Source organism: Dichotomopilus funicola (assembly GCF_033296635.1).
Source record: "Dichotomopilus funicola strain CBS 141.50 unplaced genomic scaffold C8A04scaffold_2, whole genome shotgun sequence".
NCBI lineage: Eukaryota > Fungi > Ascomycota > Sordariomycetes > Sordariales > Chaetomiaceae > Dichotomopilus > Dichotomopilus funicola.
In genome coordinates, this window is record NW_026944023.1 from 1035865 (window position 1) to 1051484 (window position 15620).

At 54.7% G+C, this 15620-nt stretch overlaps 5 protein-coding genes across 5 annotated transcripts; 1 reads left to right on the forward strand and 4 right to left on the reverse strand.

Annotated features, from left to right (window-relative positions):
* Nucleotides 1-533: 533 nt before the first annotated feature.
* C8A04DRAFT_24447 (uncharacterized protein) lies at nucleotides 534-1559 on the reverse strand (the record flags this gene model as incomplete). The annotated part of the gene is made up of 1 exon (XM_062779152.1): nucleotides 534-1559. One exon carries the CDS (start codon nucleotides 1557-1559, stop codon nucleotides 534-536), a length of 1026 nt encoding a protein of 341 aa, XP_062641256.1.
* Nucleotides 1560-3605: 2046 nt separating this feature from the next.
* Nucleotides 3606-5766, reverse strand: C8A04DRAFT_33971 (cytoplasmic dynein 1 intermediate chain 2; the record flags this gene model as incomplete). The annotated part of the gene is made up of 2 exons (XM_062782672.1): nucleotides 3606-5591; nucleotides 5653-5766. 2 exons carry the CDS (start codon nucleotides 5764-5766, stop codon nucleotides 3606-3608), a joined length of 2100 nt encoding a protein of 699 aa, XP_062641257.1.
* A 689-nt stretch (nucleotides 5767-6455) lies between these two features.
* C8A04DRAFT_24449 (ATP synthase E chain-domain-containing protein) lies at nucleotides 6456-7084 on the forward strand (the record flags this gene model as incomplete). The annotated part of the gene is made up of 3 exons (XM_062779153.1): nucleotides 6456-6476; nucleotides 6754-6946; nucleotides 7014-7084. The coding sequence occupies 3 exons, from the start codon at nucleotides 6456-6458 to the stop codon at nucleotides 7082-7084; spliced, it is 285 nt and encodes a 94-aa protein (XP_062641258.1).
* A 533-nt stretch (nucleotides 7085-7617) lies between these two features.
* On the reverse strand, nucleotides 7618-9725 carry C8A04DRAFT_33972 (oleate activated transcription factor 3; the record flags this gene model as incomplete). Its single annotated transcript, XM_062782673.1, has 4 exons — nucleotides 7618-8541; nucleotides 8575-8830; nucleotides 8924-9231; nucleotides 9345-9725. The coding sequence occupies 4 exons, from the start codon at nucleotides 9723-9725 to the stop codon at nucleotides 7618-7620; spliced, it is 1869 nt and encodes a 622-aa protein (XP_062641259.1).
* Nucleotides 9726-11069: 1344 nt separating this feature from the next.
* C8A04DRAFT_24451 (uncharacterized protein) lies at nucleotides 11070-12152 on the reverse strand (the record flags this gene model as incomplete). The annotated part of the gene is made up of 1 exon (XM_062779154.1): nucleotides 11070-12152. The coding sequence occupies one exon, from the start codon at nucleotides 12150-12152 to the stop codon at nucleotides 11070-11072; it is 1083 nt and encodes a 360-aa protein (XP_062641260.1).
* Nucleotides 12153-15620: the final 3468 nt, after the last annotated feature.

Genomic DNA, 15620 nt, shown 5'->3' on the forward strand with positions numbered 1-15620 from the left:
GATGCGAGTTTACGGACGTTTAGTGTGGTGGTGGGAAGACAAAGTTGCTTTAATCGACGATGCGACCAACACTTAGGCAAGAGAGAAAAAATGAAAGTCACTCTTTCCGGGTCGTGGCATGATTAGTTATATACATGTCCTGTACAGTTCGCCTCATTGTTCCTACCCCCGGAATTCGACGCTTTTGGGGAGCATCCGACCCCGATGCCGAGGTCCACAGAGTGGGGAGCGACCCCAGTTTCCCCTGCATGCCCCTTGTCTCGGCCCCGCTCTTCGCCTGTGGTTTTCCACAGCCAAAACGGCTCAACGGCGTGAACGGTTATCAACCCTAACCCTCCTTGTTTACAACCTTAGGGGAATCCCACCACGGGGGTACAGACAGTATAGGGGTATCGAGGCACCGTAGTGTCCGATTCCTAGGTCCCTGGTGGCCTCCTTTAAAACCGTCCCAACAGCGTCATAGCCGGAACCCCTCAGCTTGTCACACGGCACAATGTTTCCTGTGGGAGGCGAGAGGATAAAAGGAGATGGGATCAAACCCTCTTGTTCACTTTCTTCGTGCTGTTCGACGGACGGCTACCACCATAACCACCCGCTCCCCGGGAGTTGGTCAACCACCGTTTCTCCTTGCGCTTTTTCACGCCCGATGACTTGCTCTGGGCCCCGTCCACGTCTGCCATCTTCCCTTTTTTGTGCGCCATCGAGTGACCCGAACTCTTTGCCTTTCTGCCAAGTCCATTCCCATTATCCTGAACGGCATTATCGGTGAGTTTGCCGTCAGTATTGCCATTGGTATAGGCTTTTGGAGTGCCGTTGGCCTTGACCTTTTCCATTGCCCTAATATCCTCCACCCTCTTCTGGACCTTCTGATTGTGCGCCTTCCTCTGCGCCTTCTTGGCCAATGTGCTTCCAGGCGACCCCTTCGACTTAGTAATGGGAGCGGCGGGGGCTGGCTTCGCCAAGGGGGTCGGGCCCAGCGCGCCAGACATGACCAACGGGAGCGGGGACTTCGACTGGAGCCGACGGTAACGGGCAAAGCTCCGCACCGTGTTGCGAGACGGGGGTTTGGTGCTGTCGTAGACACAGTCATCAAAGTCGAGCGGGTTGGTCAACATGTCGTGCACTCGACGCTCAAAGTATTCCATCTGCTCGATGGGCTTGCTGTGTTTGATGGGTGCGGACAGGACTGGGGCCGACGATGATGCGGAGGTGCCTCCTTTCATCGGCCCTGGGATGGCTGAGGATTTGACTTTTTTGGCCGCCCGTTCGGGGCTCCCGGTATCAGGATCGTCGTCCCGGGCTCTCTTCTTAAGGCCATTGGTGCCATTGGTCACTGGCGTGGGTTTGTCGTCGGCAGTGGGGGAGGAAGGCTTAATCGTGGGAGCCTTGGTCCCACATGTCTCGCTGGTGATGGTGACGGTAGCAATAGGAGCCGGCTTGGAAGCCGGACACCGGCGGCGGACGGACGGGAAGGTAGAGGAGGTGAGAATCCTACCAGATTCCTCATCGGAATCTGACTCCTCGGCCTGCAAACGTCGCAGGTGGGCGATGAACTCCATGTCGAAAGTAGGTTTCCGCGACCACCTCCACAGTAGTCGCCGAAGGTAAAAAAGGGCAAGGGCACGCTGTCGGTCTTGCTGGAGTTGGCGAAACCTTTTGACCTTGGCGTAGCTTGGTGGTTTGCTTGGGTGATAAAGGGAGAGGGATGTGAGAGAGTCGTGGCGACGATGTAAGAAATATCGTGATCGTGAGTAATTATTAGGGAATCTGTTCAGATTGTAAAGATTTTGATCTTTCTCTGAGGAAGTTGAAGTTCGAAAAGCCCGTCGACGCAATTCGAGGATAGATTGGGAAGGAAAAGATGAGGAGGAAAGTACCGCCTGCTTTTTGAACTTCGCAGCCGCCGGCCGTGCAGGACCGACGGCGCTGGTATGAACACTCCTACTGTTCTGAGCCATGTTGGGATGAATCAGGAAACAATAGAAAGTGCAGCAATAGAAGGGGGGTAAGTGAGAAGGGGGAAAGCAGAATCCAGGTTTTCGGCCGCTCAAGCAAATCCACAATAGAAAACGTCAAAACAATTAAGCAGATATAATGAGCTCCGTCACCAATGAAAACGCTGATTATTAGGACGTCGTCGGCCACATAGGCCGCGCACGGTTATGGGGTTTGACCGTGGTTGACCATCTTCAACCAGCGAGGCTGAACAGTAATCATCAATGTGTAGCCAAATCTTTTTTTCTGGAAGTTTTGTTCCTGAGTCGCCCTCGACGCGCTTGGCATTCAAACCCCTGTCCCCCGGCAGGCTAGCTGCCGTTCAGGGGTCCCTGAGGTCTAGGCCGTACAATAAAATCAGACACACTGTCTTTACACACAGTATGAGCGAAGCCAGCAACAACCTTGATGTCCCATCCAGATCCCCAAAAGGCTACTAGTAAGGCAGCTGAGGTGATGATGAACAGTACTCGTAGTTGGCGAAGTCGTGTTAACGTTGGCATAAGTACAATATATCCCCATTCTTGTCATCTAACCGTCATCAGATACAGTTGACATTTCATTGTTGGCCGCTAGAGTGATACGGCACCAACAGTGTGCCGGTAGCACAGAGGACTCGAGATCACAATCGATGAAGTACCATCGCCTATTTACAGTTTGCGTGAGAAATAGCAAATCGCCAAAGGGAGCTTCTCGTCACTGGTGCTCGCGTGGTGGATCAAAGCAACGTATCGCATGGGGTCAAAAGCATTGAACCGAAACGGTGTAATTATGAGCACAGAAAACAATGGCCGGGGTACGTAGGTTACTCTCCATCCCTCGCTCTCTCGTCATCACTCACCTAGGTAATTCCACTTCACTCACTCGCCCTTTCCCCTCTCCCGCTTCTAGAGGTCTTGCGCAACAATTAAAACTCACGGGAGCCTGCCTGTGGTCCTCTGTGTGAGGTTCCCGCGCTTCAACACAAAGGCCCCTCCGACCACCTTAAGCTCGCCGGCAGTGCGATGTCTGCGATCGATAATATCTCACGGCAAGGGGGAAAAGGTACGCGTACCCGCTGCCTTGGAAAAAGTAGGGGGTCAGGGAATTATACGTCTGTGAGTTGCTTATTAGTCTTCCATCTCCTCCCGCAAATATGAGGTGATTAAAGCAGCGCCTGGAAACTTCGACCATCAGGAAAAAGTGAATGTGATTTTGGTCCACAGTGAACCCCCCGAGAGAGGCGCTTAAGTATTGCAGAATTCATGGAAGAATCATTCATCATAAGCCAAAAGTGCAGATTGAGAAATTAAAATATCACTTACTCATGAAACCGGTCCTCCTGTCGGCGTTGTTGAACAATCAACGTTATGCGACCCTGTTCAGAAGTTGGAGCTTGAAGAGAGAAATCGGCGGAAAAATTGCAAGGCTTTGTGGTTCAGGGAATTTAAGACCGTGGTCAGATTACATAATCAGGAAATGGGTTCAGTCTCAAGGGTTAGGGTTTCACATGCATCTCCAAGGCACAACTACAAGGTAGCCCCTGGATTTAACCAACAAGCAACCGTCCTCATCATATCCATTATTACACCCCGTTACAAGAGATCTCTCATCATTCACTCCCCTTACCCTCACGCAGCGGCGCCACCCTCGGGGACGCCCACAGCCTCCAACTTATTCACCAGCTTCTTCACGCTCGACCACTCCTCATTCTTCAACCCTTCCTTGCCGCCCAGATCCGGCCCAACCTCAAACACCGTGACAGCCCCGTCAATACCGCCCGTAGCCAGCCTCTTACCCTCGCTCGGCTCCCACGCCAGCTTGTTCAAACTCTTGCTCAGCATCGTGCGCCCATCCTTCCTCGGGCTAGGCGAGATGCGCGACACCGGCTCCTCCGTCTCAGCGGTAATGTCCCACAGCTCCAACCAACCGGCACCATCGACCAGGCCAAACACGCCCGGCTTGACCGGCGACCAAGCGGCGTCGTAGACGACGTCTTCGCGCACAAACTCCAGCAGCGGCGCGACAGCGGTCTCGAGCAGACCCGTGCCCGTGAGACCCGCGGCCAGCCCAGCGGCCGCTGCAGCGCCACTGACGGCAGACGTGGCGGCGGGCGCACGCACTTTCCAAAGCTTGACGCTCCAGTCCAGACTGGCAGAGAGGACCAGGTCGCCGAGATCGACCGGCCCGCGAGCAGGGTGGAAGGAGACGGACATGACGGGGGCCGCGTGGCCTTTGTAGCTGACGCGGGCGTCGACGCCGGCTTTGGCGCCGGCGCGGTCGTACCTGTGGCAGGGATAGATGGTGCCATCTTCGGAGCCGACGAGGAAGAATGTGGGGTCGGCTTGGGGGAAGGCCATACACGTGGGTGCGATCTCCTCGGTCTTGGAAGGGAGCGGGGTAGAGAGGGCCATGGCTTCCTGAGGCTGGGCCAACATGTCAACGCTCCAGCCACACACGGCGCCATCAGTGGAGGACGAGATGATGTTGTTGGCGTTTTGTGTGCCGACGATGTCAACACAGTAGACCGGATGCGTGTGGCCGGAGCCGGTAAGAGGGGTCTTTTGGACGGGAGCAGAACGGGCGCGGGTGTCCCAGAGAAGGACCTGCCCGCTGTATGCACCGCCGATGATGAGGTTCGGGTGGAATGGTGAGAATTTGGCAGTGAGGATGTCGGATTGGGCATGGAATACGAATTCAGGTCGGTCGTGGAGGTGAAGGTTCCAGACCTGAACGATGCCGTCTGGGTCGTGAGGCGCGGTCGGGTTCTTTGTGTACGATGCGAGCAGGAGTTCGGGGAACTTGGGCGAGAAATCGATGGAGCTAACCATTCGCTTCTTGGACCACCGCTCGTCGTAGAATTGGGCAATCTCCTTAATCTTCCGTCGGCCCTTTCCTCCAACATTGCCACCCTGTTCGTCGTTGTCGTCCACGTCGTGTACCTGAAGGGTGTAGTCCGTGAGAATGTCGTATTCTTGGTCCAGTGCCTTTTCGATCACCTTGGTGGACCTGTCGATAAAATCCATAAAGTCATCCGATTGTGTGACCGCATTCAACTCGTCATTGGTGAGGGCCCGGGCCGGGAAGTTGGCCGCAGCCGATGGCTTGAGGACGCCATCCGTCACAAGCTCCTTTGCCGCCCGAAGTTCTTCCTCGATTTCCTTCCTCAGATTCTCCCGCAGCTCCTCCTCCCGATCCCTTTCCCTCCGGCTGAGGCGTTTGCTTGGCGACGCTGTAACAGTCTGCTCTTCGGTATCCGACTCCGAATACGCGCGCGACTTTCTTGGGGTTGTCCAGTCGTCGGATGTTTGAACCCCCTTACTGTAGGAGTAGACCTCCTTGATTGGCGATGGTGGGCATTCGTAGGCGGTCTTGGCCGGCACCGTAGAGAGTACTTGCGGCTGTGAAGTGACTGCCTGGCCGTTCGCCGGGGAAGCAAATTCGGAAATGTTCTCGCTGGCCTCTCCGGCGCTGAGGACGCTGTTTGGTCTACTGCCGAAGCGCCCAGGGGATTGGACGCCAGTCGAGACGGAAAGGGGTCTGTCGCGGACCAGGCTGTCGATGAGAGATTCTATGTCCCGTCGACTTTCTATCCGGCCCGGCGCTGGCGACGCAACCTAGTTAGTCGGTCGTTAGTGCGGGGCCAAACTGAGGGTTTTGATCGAGGGGGTAACCAACCTCGCTTGAGCTGATGCTGGAGCGACTCGCCTGGCTTTGCCTGAGCTCCCTTTGGCGCTTCAGCTCCGCAAGCTTCGCCCTTTTCGCGATAATTTCATCCCGGCGGTGTTGCATGTTTCCTGTTGTTCCCCACACCCATCCGAGGCTGCAAATCGTTGGTTTGTTGCGGGGATCGTAGGAACAGGGGCTGCAGGTTCAAGAGTCGCAGTTTCGGGGGGTTGTCCGCGATGGTTAGATGGCAGAGGTGCGTGGCGCTGACCGATGGGTAGAGGGGACTCCGGTCGTTAATACGCCATGTGTAGAATGCGATGGTACAATACGCTCGGGAATGGTCAAAGACGAGAAGAGGATCGAGCGGATTGAACTCTGACTTTTGCCTTTGCGCGTCGCGCCCATCACCGACAGGGGTAACTACACTACGAGACGACTTACCTAGTGTAATTGATCGCTGTAATTTCAAGTCGGTACCATGGGGATGTATTGTAATTATCAGCTAACGAAACAAAGCTCGCCTTGGCGCGTGCTCCCCGGAACCGTAACAGGGGCAAGGTATGAAGGTGTCAGAGCAGTGAAAACGCACTCAGCCGTGCGGGAGCAACTGCAAGTGGGTCCAGGCCGCGAGAATTTCCGAGCTCCCAAAACTTGCAACTCGCAACCCACTAACCGAGCCGGACCCGATCCATTGACGACGACAAGCCACGGGACGCAATTGAACCCTCAATTGACGGCTCCTGCATCCGACGAGCCCATCTCCCGAACTCCGAAGCGCAAGCAGCCGCGGGATCCAGTTCCGATCAGTCGCAATGTCGGCCACACCCGTCAACGTAAGTGCCGCGACGACGCCTCTAGCACCACCGTAGCCCATGCCGAGCCTATTCCGCTATCCGGCCTCACCTCAAGCCCCGGTTTTTATTTGGATGGTATACGCCTGCATACGGCTTGCACCTCCTCCGGTATTAAGAGCTTGGAATCGATATCGTGGGGGTTTCAGGCTTGGGGCAAGGTTGGGTGGGCATTGGGTTGCGGGACAAATCGCCCGAGGCCTCGACCTCGGCTACAGCATTTCATGAAGCAGCGCAGACTGACTTTGCGCTCGCGCAGATTCTACGGTATTCCGTTCTCGGCCTGGGAGTTGTCTACGGCTTCTATCACCAACGGACCATCACCTCTACGCAAAAGGCAGCCGCGGCGCAGCGGGACTATGAGCACAAGCAACAGTTGATAAACAAGGCCAAGGAGGCATATGCCAGGTCAAAGCAGCCCGCAGCTTCCGCCAGCGGCAGCTCTTCTGGGCGTGGGTTTTCCCCTCTTTCTCATCTCCTCAGCGGCCGAGCTCACCTCGCTAACGCCACTCGCCATAGTGAACCAAGACCTCAACTCACCGAACCTCGACCTTGAGGCCCTTCTTGAAGGATTTTTGAACCAAAAATAAATCTCAGCCGCGAAGCACTCCGGGGGAGGGGCTGATTAATCTAGCGTTGGAACGAGGGTAAGACGACTGAACGAAAACCAGCAGAGTCGCCGAAGTAGGAAGCAGAGGCAACGGGACGTGGTGGGAAGGGCATGGCCAACGAAACCATGTCCAGACATGATAGAAGGATACGGGGTGAAGGTTACATGCGCTGAGTTGGCAAAATCGGGCGGCAGGTCCTCCACAATTGGGGATTGCAGCATGGGAGGACCGCCGTGCAACTGGGCAGGCATGGTGTATTATTGCGTACACGTCGGCAACCACGGCATAGAGATTTTCTTTTCCATCTACCCTCATGTCAAGGCTGTACATGTGTACATTACTAAATTAGACGCGAGTTTGGTCATGAGTACGAGGTATTGTTCCCTATCCTTCGGATTGATGACTTATTAGTTATCCGACCCCTCGCTCCATTTTTTCAGAGGGCGCGCCTCGATCGACTTATCCACTCCGTCGGCCACCAACAGCAGCAGTCTCTAAAGCAACACAAGCTCTCAGCCTCCTCCACTAATCGCATACTCGTCCCCTTCCTCATCACCGTCACCGTCACGCCCTTCTCCACTCCCAAGTACAACCCCCTCGACCTTCTCGGCGACCCGTTCCAACACAGCAAGGAACTGCTCACCAGTAGCACCCACCGTAAGCGCCTCCAGACACCCCGCAGCGATAGAAACGGTCACGAAATCCTCGTAGTGTGCCGCGGAGTTTCCGGCGCGAGACTGGAATATTTCGATGGTTCCGTGGATAGTGGGATTCTGGGACGGGTTTATAGACCTTTCGTGGAACGACGGTGTTGGGGTAGATTCCTGTTGTTTGCGGACTAAGTTGAGATGGTAGAGAAACGCAGCGATTAATGAGTCCCCGGTTATGTCTAGCAGCCAGCCAACCAGTCGCGATGAGTCGAACTCGCTATACCAGTCCCTTTGGATGCTCAGAATATTTGTGATGCTTTTATCCAGGACCGGTATAGAAGCTATTAGTTGTGGAGAACCTAAAGACAGGGCAATAGCGTGGTGATGTAAGGCTAGAGTCGTGCGGTGAACAAGAGTTCGAAGAAAGTCGCGTTGCATCTTCCTCGTTTTAGATGGTGCCTGGCCCGATGCCCGATACGCTAACGGCAGAACAAGCTCGATATCCTGTAGGTGTTGGCCGAGCCGACTGTCGAACGATCGGATCATATCCCATATTGGCGGCGGCTTGGTTGGGGAGTTGACTATATTGATGATCTCGGCCACGGTGGGGAGCACCTCGCATAACTTGAGCTGAAAGGTACCATCCGTTGTTTCGCCCGTGCCAGCTTCTTGCTGGGCTAGAGACCACCCGTGGTTGACGTATCGGATCTGGCTGTCGTTGATATTCAGGGGTACAATTGCGTCTTGGTCCTCGCGATCGCACAGGGTGCCGGTTCGCATGGCAACCTGCACACCGAGCAGTTGAATCGTAACCCACACTCGATTCCTCGCTTCGATCTCGAACGGTGTAAGCGTCGAGTGTATACTTGGGCTCATGTGGAGGTGAATAGCCACAGCACTCCGGCTCAGAAACCCCATAAGAACCGGCAGCTGCGAGGTCTCGGCTCCTTTGAGATCCAGCATGCGGGCAATGATGACGAGACAAAGGACCCGCATCGATACCAGCGTGGGCGCTGATAGGTACGGCGATCTGCTAAAGAAGAACTGTGCGGCATCGAGAAAATGCTCAGTCCAACTTTCTCCCATGTCAGGTCGCCCTTCAACATCCCAGGCCTGCTCAGGGGTTGCTTCGCATCCCAAGGCCAAGACCAGAAAGAGCTGGGCCAACCACTCTTCTGAGCACTGTGAGTTGCTATTCCAGAACTCTTCTAACTCTTTCATGAACTGTTGGTGGTGGAGAAGGCGATAAATGGGATTGAGTGTTTGGAAATAGCTTTGGATGAGAACATTCACAGCCGGGCGTGCTGGGAGGCATTGGATAACTTCGTCTCCATGCTGAAAGAACGAACATAAACCCCCAAATGGGAAGTTCAAGCCGGAAAGCGAGGCAAATAGGTATTTATGTCCTTGTATTCGGCGATATGTCGACTCCCACGCCGGGACACGTCCAGATATGTAGGGCCAGGCTTCGGTAAACTGGTCAAACATTCACTTGTTAGCCACTGTAGATATGTGATTCCCAGATCTTACAGCATCAATCATAGGAGCTAGGTGATTGATCAACTGTTCTTCCTCTCCGAGATCCATACTTCTGAAGCGATGGTACGCCAGTGTGTCACTCCCTGCAGTCGCCGTTCTGATCCCTCGTTCACTAGGGTAGCCGTGCTCGAGGATCTTGTTCGTAAATGCTGCCTATAATTGCTTCCCGAATTTCGCTCCACATCTCCTCGAGGTTCTGTCGATGGTTGTTCCTGATACACACACTGCTCAGGAGATCCGGATAAAGAGCAACGAGAGCACGGCTGGCCCTTATCGCACTTGAGTTTCCGCCGATGGCATGGTATACAGACAGACACTTTTCGGTTCCGCCGTTGCGCTTTGTTGTGTTGGTGGTCATCGGTATTCGTGCCGCGGCTCGAATCGAGAATTGAGAACGTAGAGAAGTAACCTGCCGGCTGATCCGCCGCCATTATCGACTCCGAGTTGTTGACTCCTAGTCTACAATACCTCAAAACCGTCTTTAGGATCCCGTCACAAAATTGATAGATTCGAAGGCGTCTCAGACGCCCACGCCAGATCCACCAGATGTAAAATGCCTCGTCCTGGGGGGCCTTCCAGCCCTCTCCAACCTCACCATCCTTCCACCAGCCCTTTTACTAATACGCAACTGCTCAAGAAGTAGACACACACAAAGGCCTCAATCCCATCCAGGCCACCAATTAAAAGAGAACCTAATTCCAACCACAATGTCGAGAGTAGTCCGCGGCCCACACATGCCGTGAAAAGAAGACTTGACAAGGCTCTCTCTGAGGCCAGACGCCCGCCCAGGCCAGTAAACTTCAAGGCGGACTTGGCTAAGTAGGTTGGGGGGCCTTGCCGCGCCTGTAAGGTGGCGCAGGAAAAAAAAAGATAAAGGATTCTTGATTATTATTTTCTTTGTGAGGATGACATAAATCTTAGTTCCTCAAGACGGAGTAGCGTTGCTGATGCCCGGGATGCCCGGGACTCGGACCTCGCCGTCTCGGATCTGACTTTTGGGAGGAGTGAATGAATGAAAGTTCCCCGAGTTTAAACGTCGCTCTTTAAAGGGGGGAGGGGGGTGGTTAGGGAAACAATCAAATCCTGAAGTTCCAAGATTTTTACTCACAATTTGAGGGCCCCATTACAAGGTCGTCTTTAGACCCGAAAATCCCAAACGGGCAGTAGAGAAGCATGACAAAGAAGGAAAAGCGGTTAATCAAGAGAAGATGTGTCAATTGTTCACATTTTTGTTTAATTGCTTGTGTTCTGTTAAGCAATCCGAATCCTCAAACCCAAAGCCGAAGTGCCGGCCAAGTTTAACTTTCCCATTTCCCAAACCTGCCCTCTTAGCCCCGTTCCCATGGTATTCGCAGTGCCCTTGTCATTTCCCGGGATAAAAAAAAGATCCATAGCATAGAAGAATAAAAAGGGAGCAGAGCACAAAAAGCGTGCGCCCGCTCCATATGCGAAGGTTGGGGTTCCCAAATGCCAAATAGCTTCCAGCCCCCGCCTTTCACCAATTCCCTGGAACCGGCGCAATCAGATACCACGTAAAATGCAGCGCCGAAATGCATGGCTTGAGGCCTCTTAGCCTCCGTCTTCTCCCATTTCCTCCTAGGAAGGAGGAACTCGGGTGAAGGGACGGGGCGCTGCCATCGCAAAAATGCGAATTGGATCCAGTCCATAATAGTATTAAAATCAACGGTGTGATAAGAAAAAGAAAAAACTTTTGTAGCGCCCGTGTCTGCAATCGCCCGCACTCAATCGTCCTCCAAGTTGCCCCAAGAAGCAGGTCACGCGTTTGATTGAGCCGTCTGCTGGGGCCGGGGCTCGGATGGTGCTGTTTGTCGGCGATGCCGGCCGCTGGATGTGGCGCTGCCACTATTCGCGCTGCTGCTAATGTTGGCGCTGGGAGTGCGAGTAGTACCGCTAGCGGTAGGTAGGGGCTCGCCGTAGGCGGGGTGTACGTTTGCTCTTGTAAAGGTGTTGAGAACATTTGAGTATCTGATTGACGGGCGCGAAGTAGCACTGGCTGTCGTGGATGTTTGGGCCGGTCTTCGGCTGGATCTAAGGGCTTGCCGGATCATGTCGTGTAAGAAATCGGGGATCTCGTCCCAACGGTTCGCCCTCGCAGCAGCCACCATGCGCGGTGGGAAGATATCGTCGGCAGTGAGCGTGGTGTGGTGACCCGGGAACCTGGCAATTTGGTCTGCCACACGAGGCAACTCGCCGGATTCTATGGCAAGCTTTAGCCAGTTCTCCCATTCCTCGTCGAGGGGCACCGAGTTATCCCCTGATACTGTCCGCATCGCAACGCGTTGACGAAGCCGCTCGTTCAAAGCCACACCAACACTTTCCAACTCGTCCTCGCTTTCCTCCTCTTCCTCCACTTCGTTCTCTTCTAGACCGTCTTCTTCAGCTTCTACCGGTTCTTCTGTCTCCTCAGACTGAGCACGCAGAGACTGGGCGCAATACGGATCGTTGGGGTCGGCGTAGTTTGGAAGCCCGTCAGCCGTAGTATCCCGAATTTGAATGCCCTGGTCTCGCTCGAAACGCTCTTTGGCCCACTTCGTGCCTTCCCACTTTGTCAACCCCGAGATCTCAGCGTTTGTTAGGCGGAGGCCGTCAAAGGCCCGAAAGAGGCGACGGTGCCATGGCCATCTACCCAGGCGAATGCGGTGGATGCGATGCGTGTAGTCGAAGCCGGGGTATTTCGCTTCGTGTGTGTCGAGGTGACCGTAAAACGCATGTGTCTCTTGGCGAACTTCAAGAATGAGAAATCGCTGAAGCAGGGCGTGGAAGTTTTGTGGATCCGACTGTCGGGGCTTTGGAAACATGTACTCGTAAACGAGCGACTCGACCGGTTGGCGTTTCATTTTGGCGACCCTTTCCTCAGAGGCTTGCGGCGCAACGCCGAGGACGTGGAAGAGAACGCAGAATCCCTTGAGTGGGCGGGGTTTTGTGTGTGTGTGTGTGTGTCTGCGGGTGTGCGCAAGTAAGTTACCGCGATCGGGAAGAAACACGGGCTAGCTTGTAGTCAGTTGCTTTTCGCGCCGATTTGCGAATACGAATCTCTATCCGTGTGCCGTCGAAGAGAAGGCGGTGGAGATGTGCGGCAGAGGTTCCAGTCCGTTTCGGTTCCAGTTGTCAGATCGGCGCGGTGTGTGGACAACAGGGCAGGTAGGATGCAGTCCAGTGATCGGGTTGAAAGAAAGGCACGACGTGACCTAGTGACGAAAGAAGAGAGAGAAGGTTGGGGTCCACGGACCCGGCGGGTCTCGGAGGTCTTAAAGTCTTCTAGACGGGAGACCTCAAAGCAGGATGCCCTTTGGGCCGGGGCTCCAGGCTTGGGGTTGGGTCGCTGGGGGGCCGGCTGTCGGGTCGTGGAGGGGGGGGTCTGGTCTAGGTAATCCGGGTCACCAAGTGGTCGGGATTGTGAGAAGGGATCCCTGGAAAAGTGGCATGGACTGGCTAGCGAGAACCAGAAGGGTTGAGATCCAAAATAAAAAGAGCGGGTCTGGTCTGATGCTTCATGTGGAAACGAAAGGCAGCTCGAGGAACAGGCGGCGCGCTCAGTCAAAATGGCTGAAGCGTTGTGGCCCGAAAGAGCAAGTATGAGGTGTCTGGTTGTGGAGATGTTGTCGGTGCGGACGGTACGACCCAGTGGTCAAATAACTCGGCCTTGGCTCACAAGAGGTTGTCCACGCATGACATTCGGCCAGCAGGCCGAATTCGGCTGAACAGTGCTGTTGTGCTGTTTTACCCACTCATGCACCCATGCAGGCCCGACTGTCAGATAGGTACGCCCCAAAACGCTTAGCTAATGGTGGATGGTCTGGATTCGTTCCTGGCCCAAGAAAAGCAACAGAGAGGCAAGCGCGATTCCATCTTTTCTGCATCATGGCCACCCTTCACTCCGCAAAACACGTTGCACGGATTCCACACGGCCTTAAGAAAATCACATTCATGTAGGTCACTTGGAGGACGAGTCTTACGGGAACTATGTAATGTTGCCTATCTAAGAAAGTCATCCGTCTCTTTGTACCGCCACGAAACAATCAGCTGTTAACATGGCTGGAACCATTCAGCTTGGGGGCTGACACGGTGGAGACAGCACAACTTAGGACTGGGGGTCTGGCATCCCATCTTGTGCAACGCTGATCCAAGTGGGCTCCACTACCTACCTATTCTCGTGTATGGTTGCCGAGAATTCTTCGACCTGGATGTCCCTCGTGAACGTGTTGGTTGTCAAAAGTCGGCGTTGGCCCAACGCAGGAATGTTGCAAAGCAGACTGTCGCTATATGATTTCATTGGGTGGTTCTCAAAGCCCTCATCATGAGCGCTTCGAATCCATGTCTGCTCAGCTGCCGAGCAAGTCCACCATGGCTGGCTTCTTAGGGTGGGGGGACCCGCTTCGAGAAAGCTGCATCTCATCCCACGTTCTCGACCGAGACTTCAGCAAATGTCTGGCATCAACTTGTCCATAAACATCAGGTGACACCAAGATTTTATCTGCCCACCCCTGAAACACAACACTTTCTTCACCCATCTCAGACTTTTCGTGGAAATCCATAATTCTGTTTGATTCCCCAACTTCTGGGGGGCTCAAAGCTAGGCATCACCGGCCGCTTTCGGGAAGTCCCTGTCGAGGTAACAATAGGACGCCGTACGAAACACCCGCCTTCGATTGATGTACATACCTTGACGACGAACCTTGACAATTCTTTTTCCTTCGCCGCACCGCAGGCGAAATGATGATTGAGCCATGTGCCATTGGGCTCACCGTTTCGAGCAGACTAACCAAATGACTCGCCGCTTGACCCCGCCGTCACTCGCTTCTGCGCGTCAATCACCCACCCCCCTACAGCTACCAACGAGACAATAGACAGCCGGTCTCCAATACGGGCCCTGGCCCGATGGCATCACCCTGTTTCCAACCACTGCTACGAAGTACCGCCCGCGTTCCGTTCCCGGCGGGGTTTCCGCATCCGTATTTTCGATATCAAACTGAAGCAACAACAAGCCACGGAAACACCCAACAACGCAACGACGGGCGGTGAGTGGTGGCCAGTCTAACGCTCATTTACTGGGTGTGTACAGAAACCAACAGCCAGTGGCGGTCGGCTGAATCTCGCGCGATCGGCATGAGGCTCCAGTTTGCCGCGTTCCCTCTACGGCGACGACCGAGATACTTGTCCGCTTGACCTTTTGACACGACCGAGGTGGGCTCCATGAAAGCGGGGGAGTGCGGCCCTCTCCCGTCCACTAATGTCGCTCGGATGCCATCACGGCGGTTGAAGACGACAACGTCGGCCGTCTCTGCGACCACCTCTCATCCTTCGTCATTGCCCTATCGAACGATCACAACGGACTGCAGCTGGGCATCGACGACGGGCCTCGAATTCTGGCTACCTTAGTGTGCTCGTGCTGGGGCGGCGGCGGCGGGCGCGTACCCCCGAATAGCCGTCCAATCAGCTTGCCACTGCCTGCTTTTTGCTGCTCTTGCTTGTTCCCTTCCAGCCTCCGAAGCCGCTATTTGCAGGCCTACTCCATACAAATAGTGGGATCGGTCCCCCTTGGCCATGGCCGCACGCAACGCGGCCCGCCCTCCAACAAAGGTAGCCGAGGCGGCGCTGAATTTGATTGCAGGCGGAAACAAACGGGTTTTTGCTCCTGCAGCGTGAGGTTGAAGAGAACCGAGCAACTTTGTGCAAACCTCTGCCTGCTACCAACCACTCATCCACAGCAGAAGCATGCCCAAGAAACAACAACCCTGCCCTTCAGAAGGAACTTTTTGGCAGAGCTGCGCCCGCGAAACGCATGATTGCGCCGCCGTTTCGTTTCCCTCTGTTTGCTTGTCTGCCTTAACACCTGGATCAGTTTGCGTAATTGTTTGGAGGTTGGTGAGATGCGCCACAGCCGCGTCGCCCCGGTCCCTCGGGTCATGGCGGTCGGCCAGAATCTTGAATTTGAGTGTGTCCTTGTGTTCTGCTGACCCCCGCGGAGTCGCGAGATTGGACCGGCCAGACACCACAAGCCCGGGTCAAGGCGCGTTCTGATTCCCGGGCCCGGACACCCACGACCGCCGAAGGGCCGTTTATTTTTTTTCGTGTCCGCTCGGCACCCCCGCCACCCTCAATTACCGCCTTCAAAGCGATCCACGTCAACCGAGAGATGCCCTCAATAACAGGCCGATTACCCCTCCCCCAATCTCTCGCTACAAGCCCACGAGAGCAAATCGATTACACAGTACCTACATAGTAATTCAAATCGTCAAATGCATCTGACTCATCTGATAACTTAACCCCACAAAGGTAGCCGGGTTCTCGTCATAAGGTAAGGG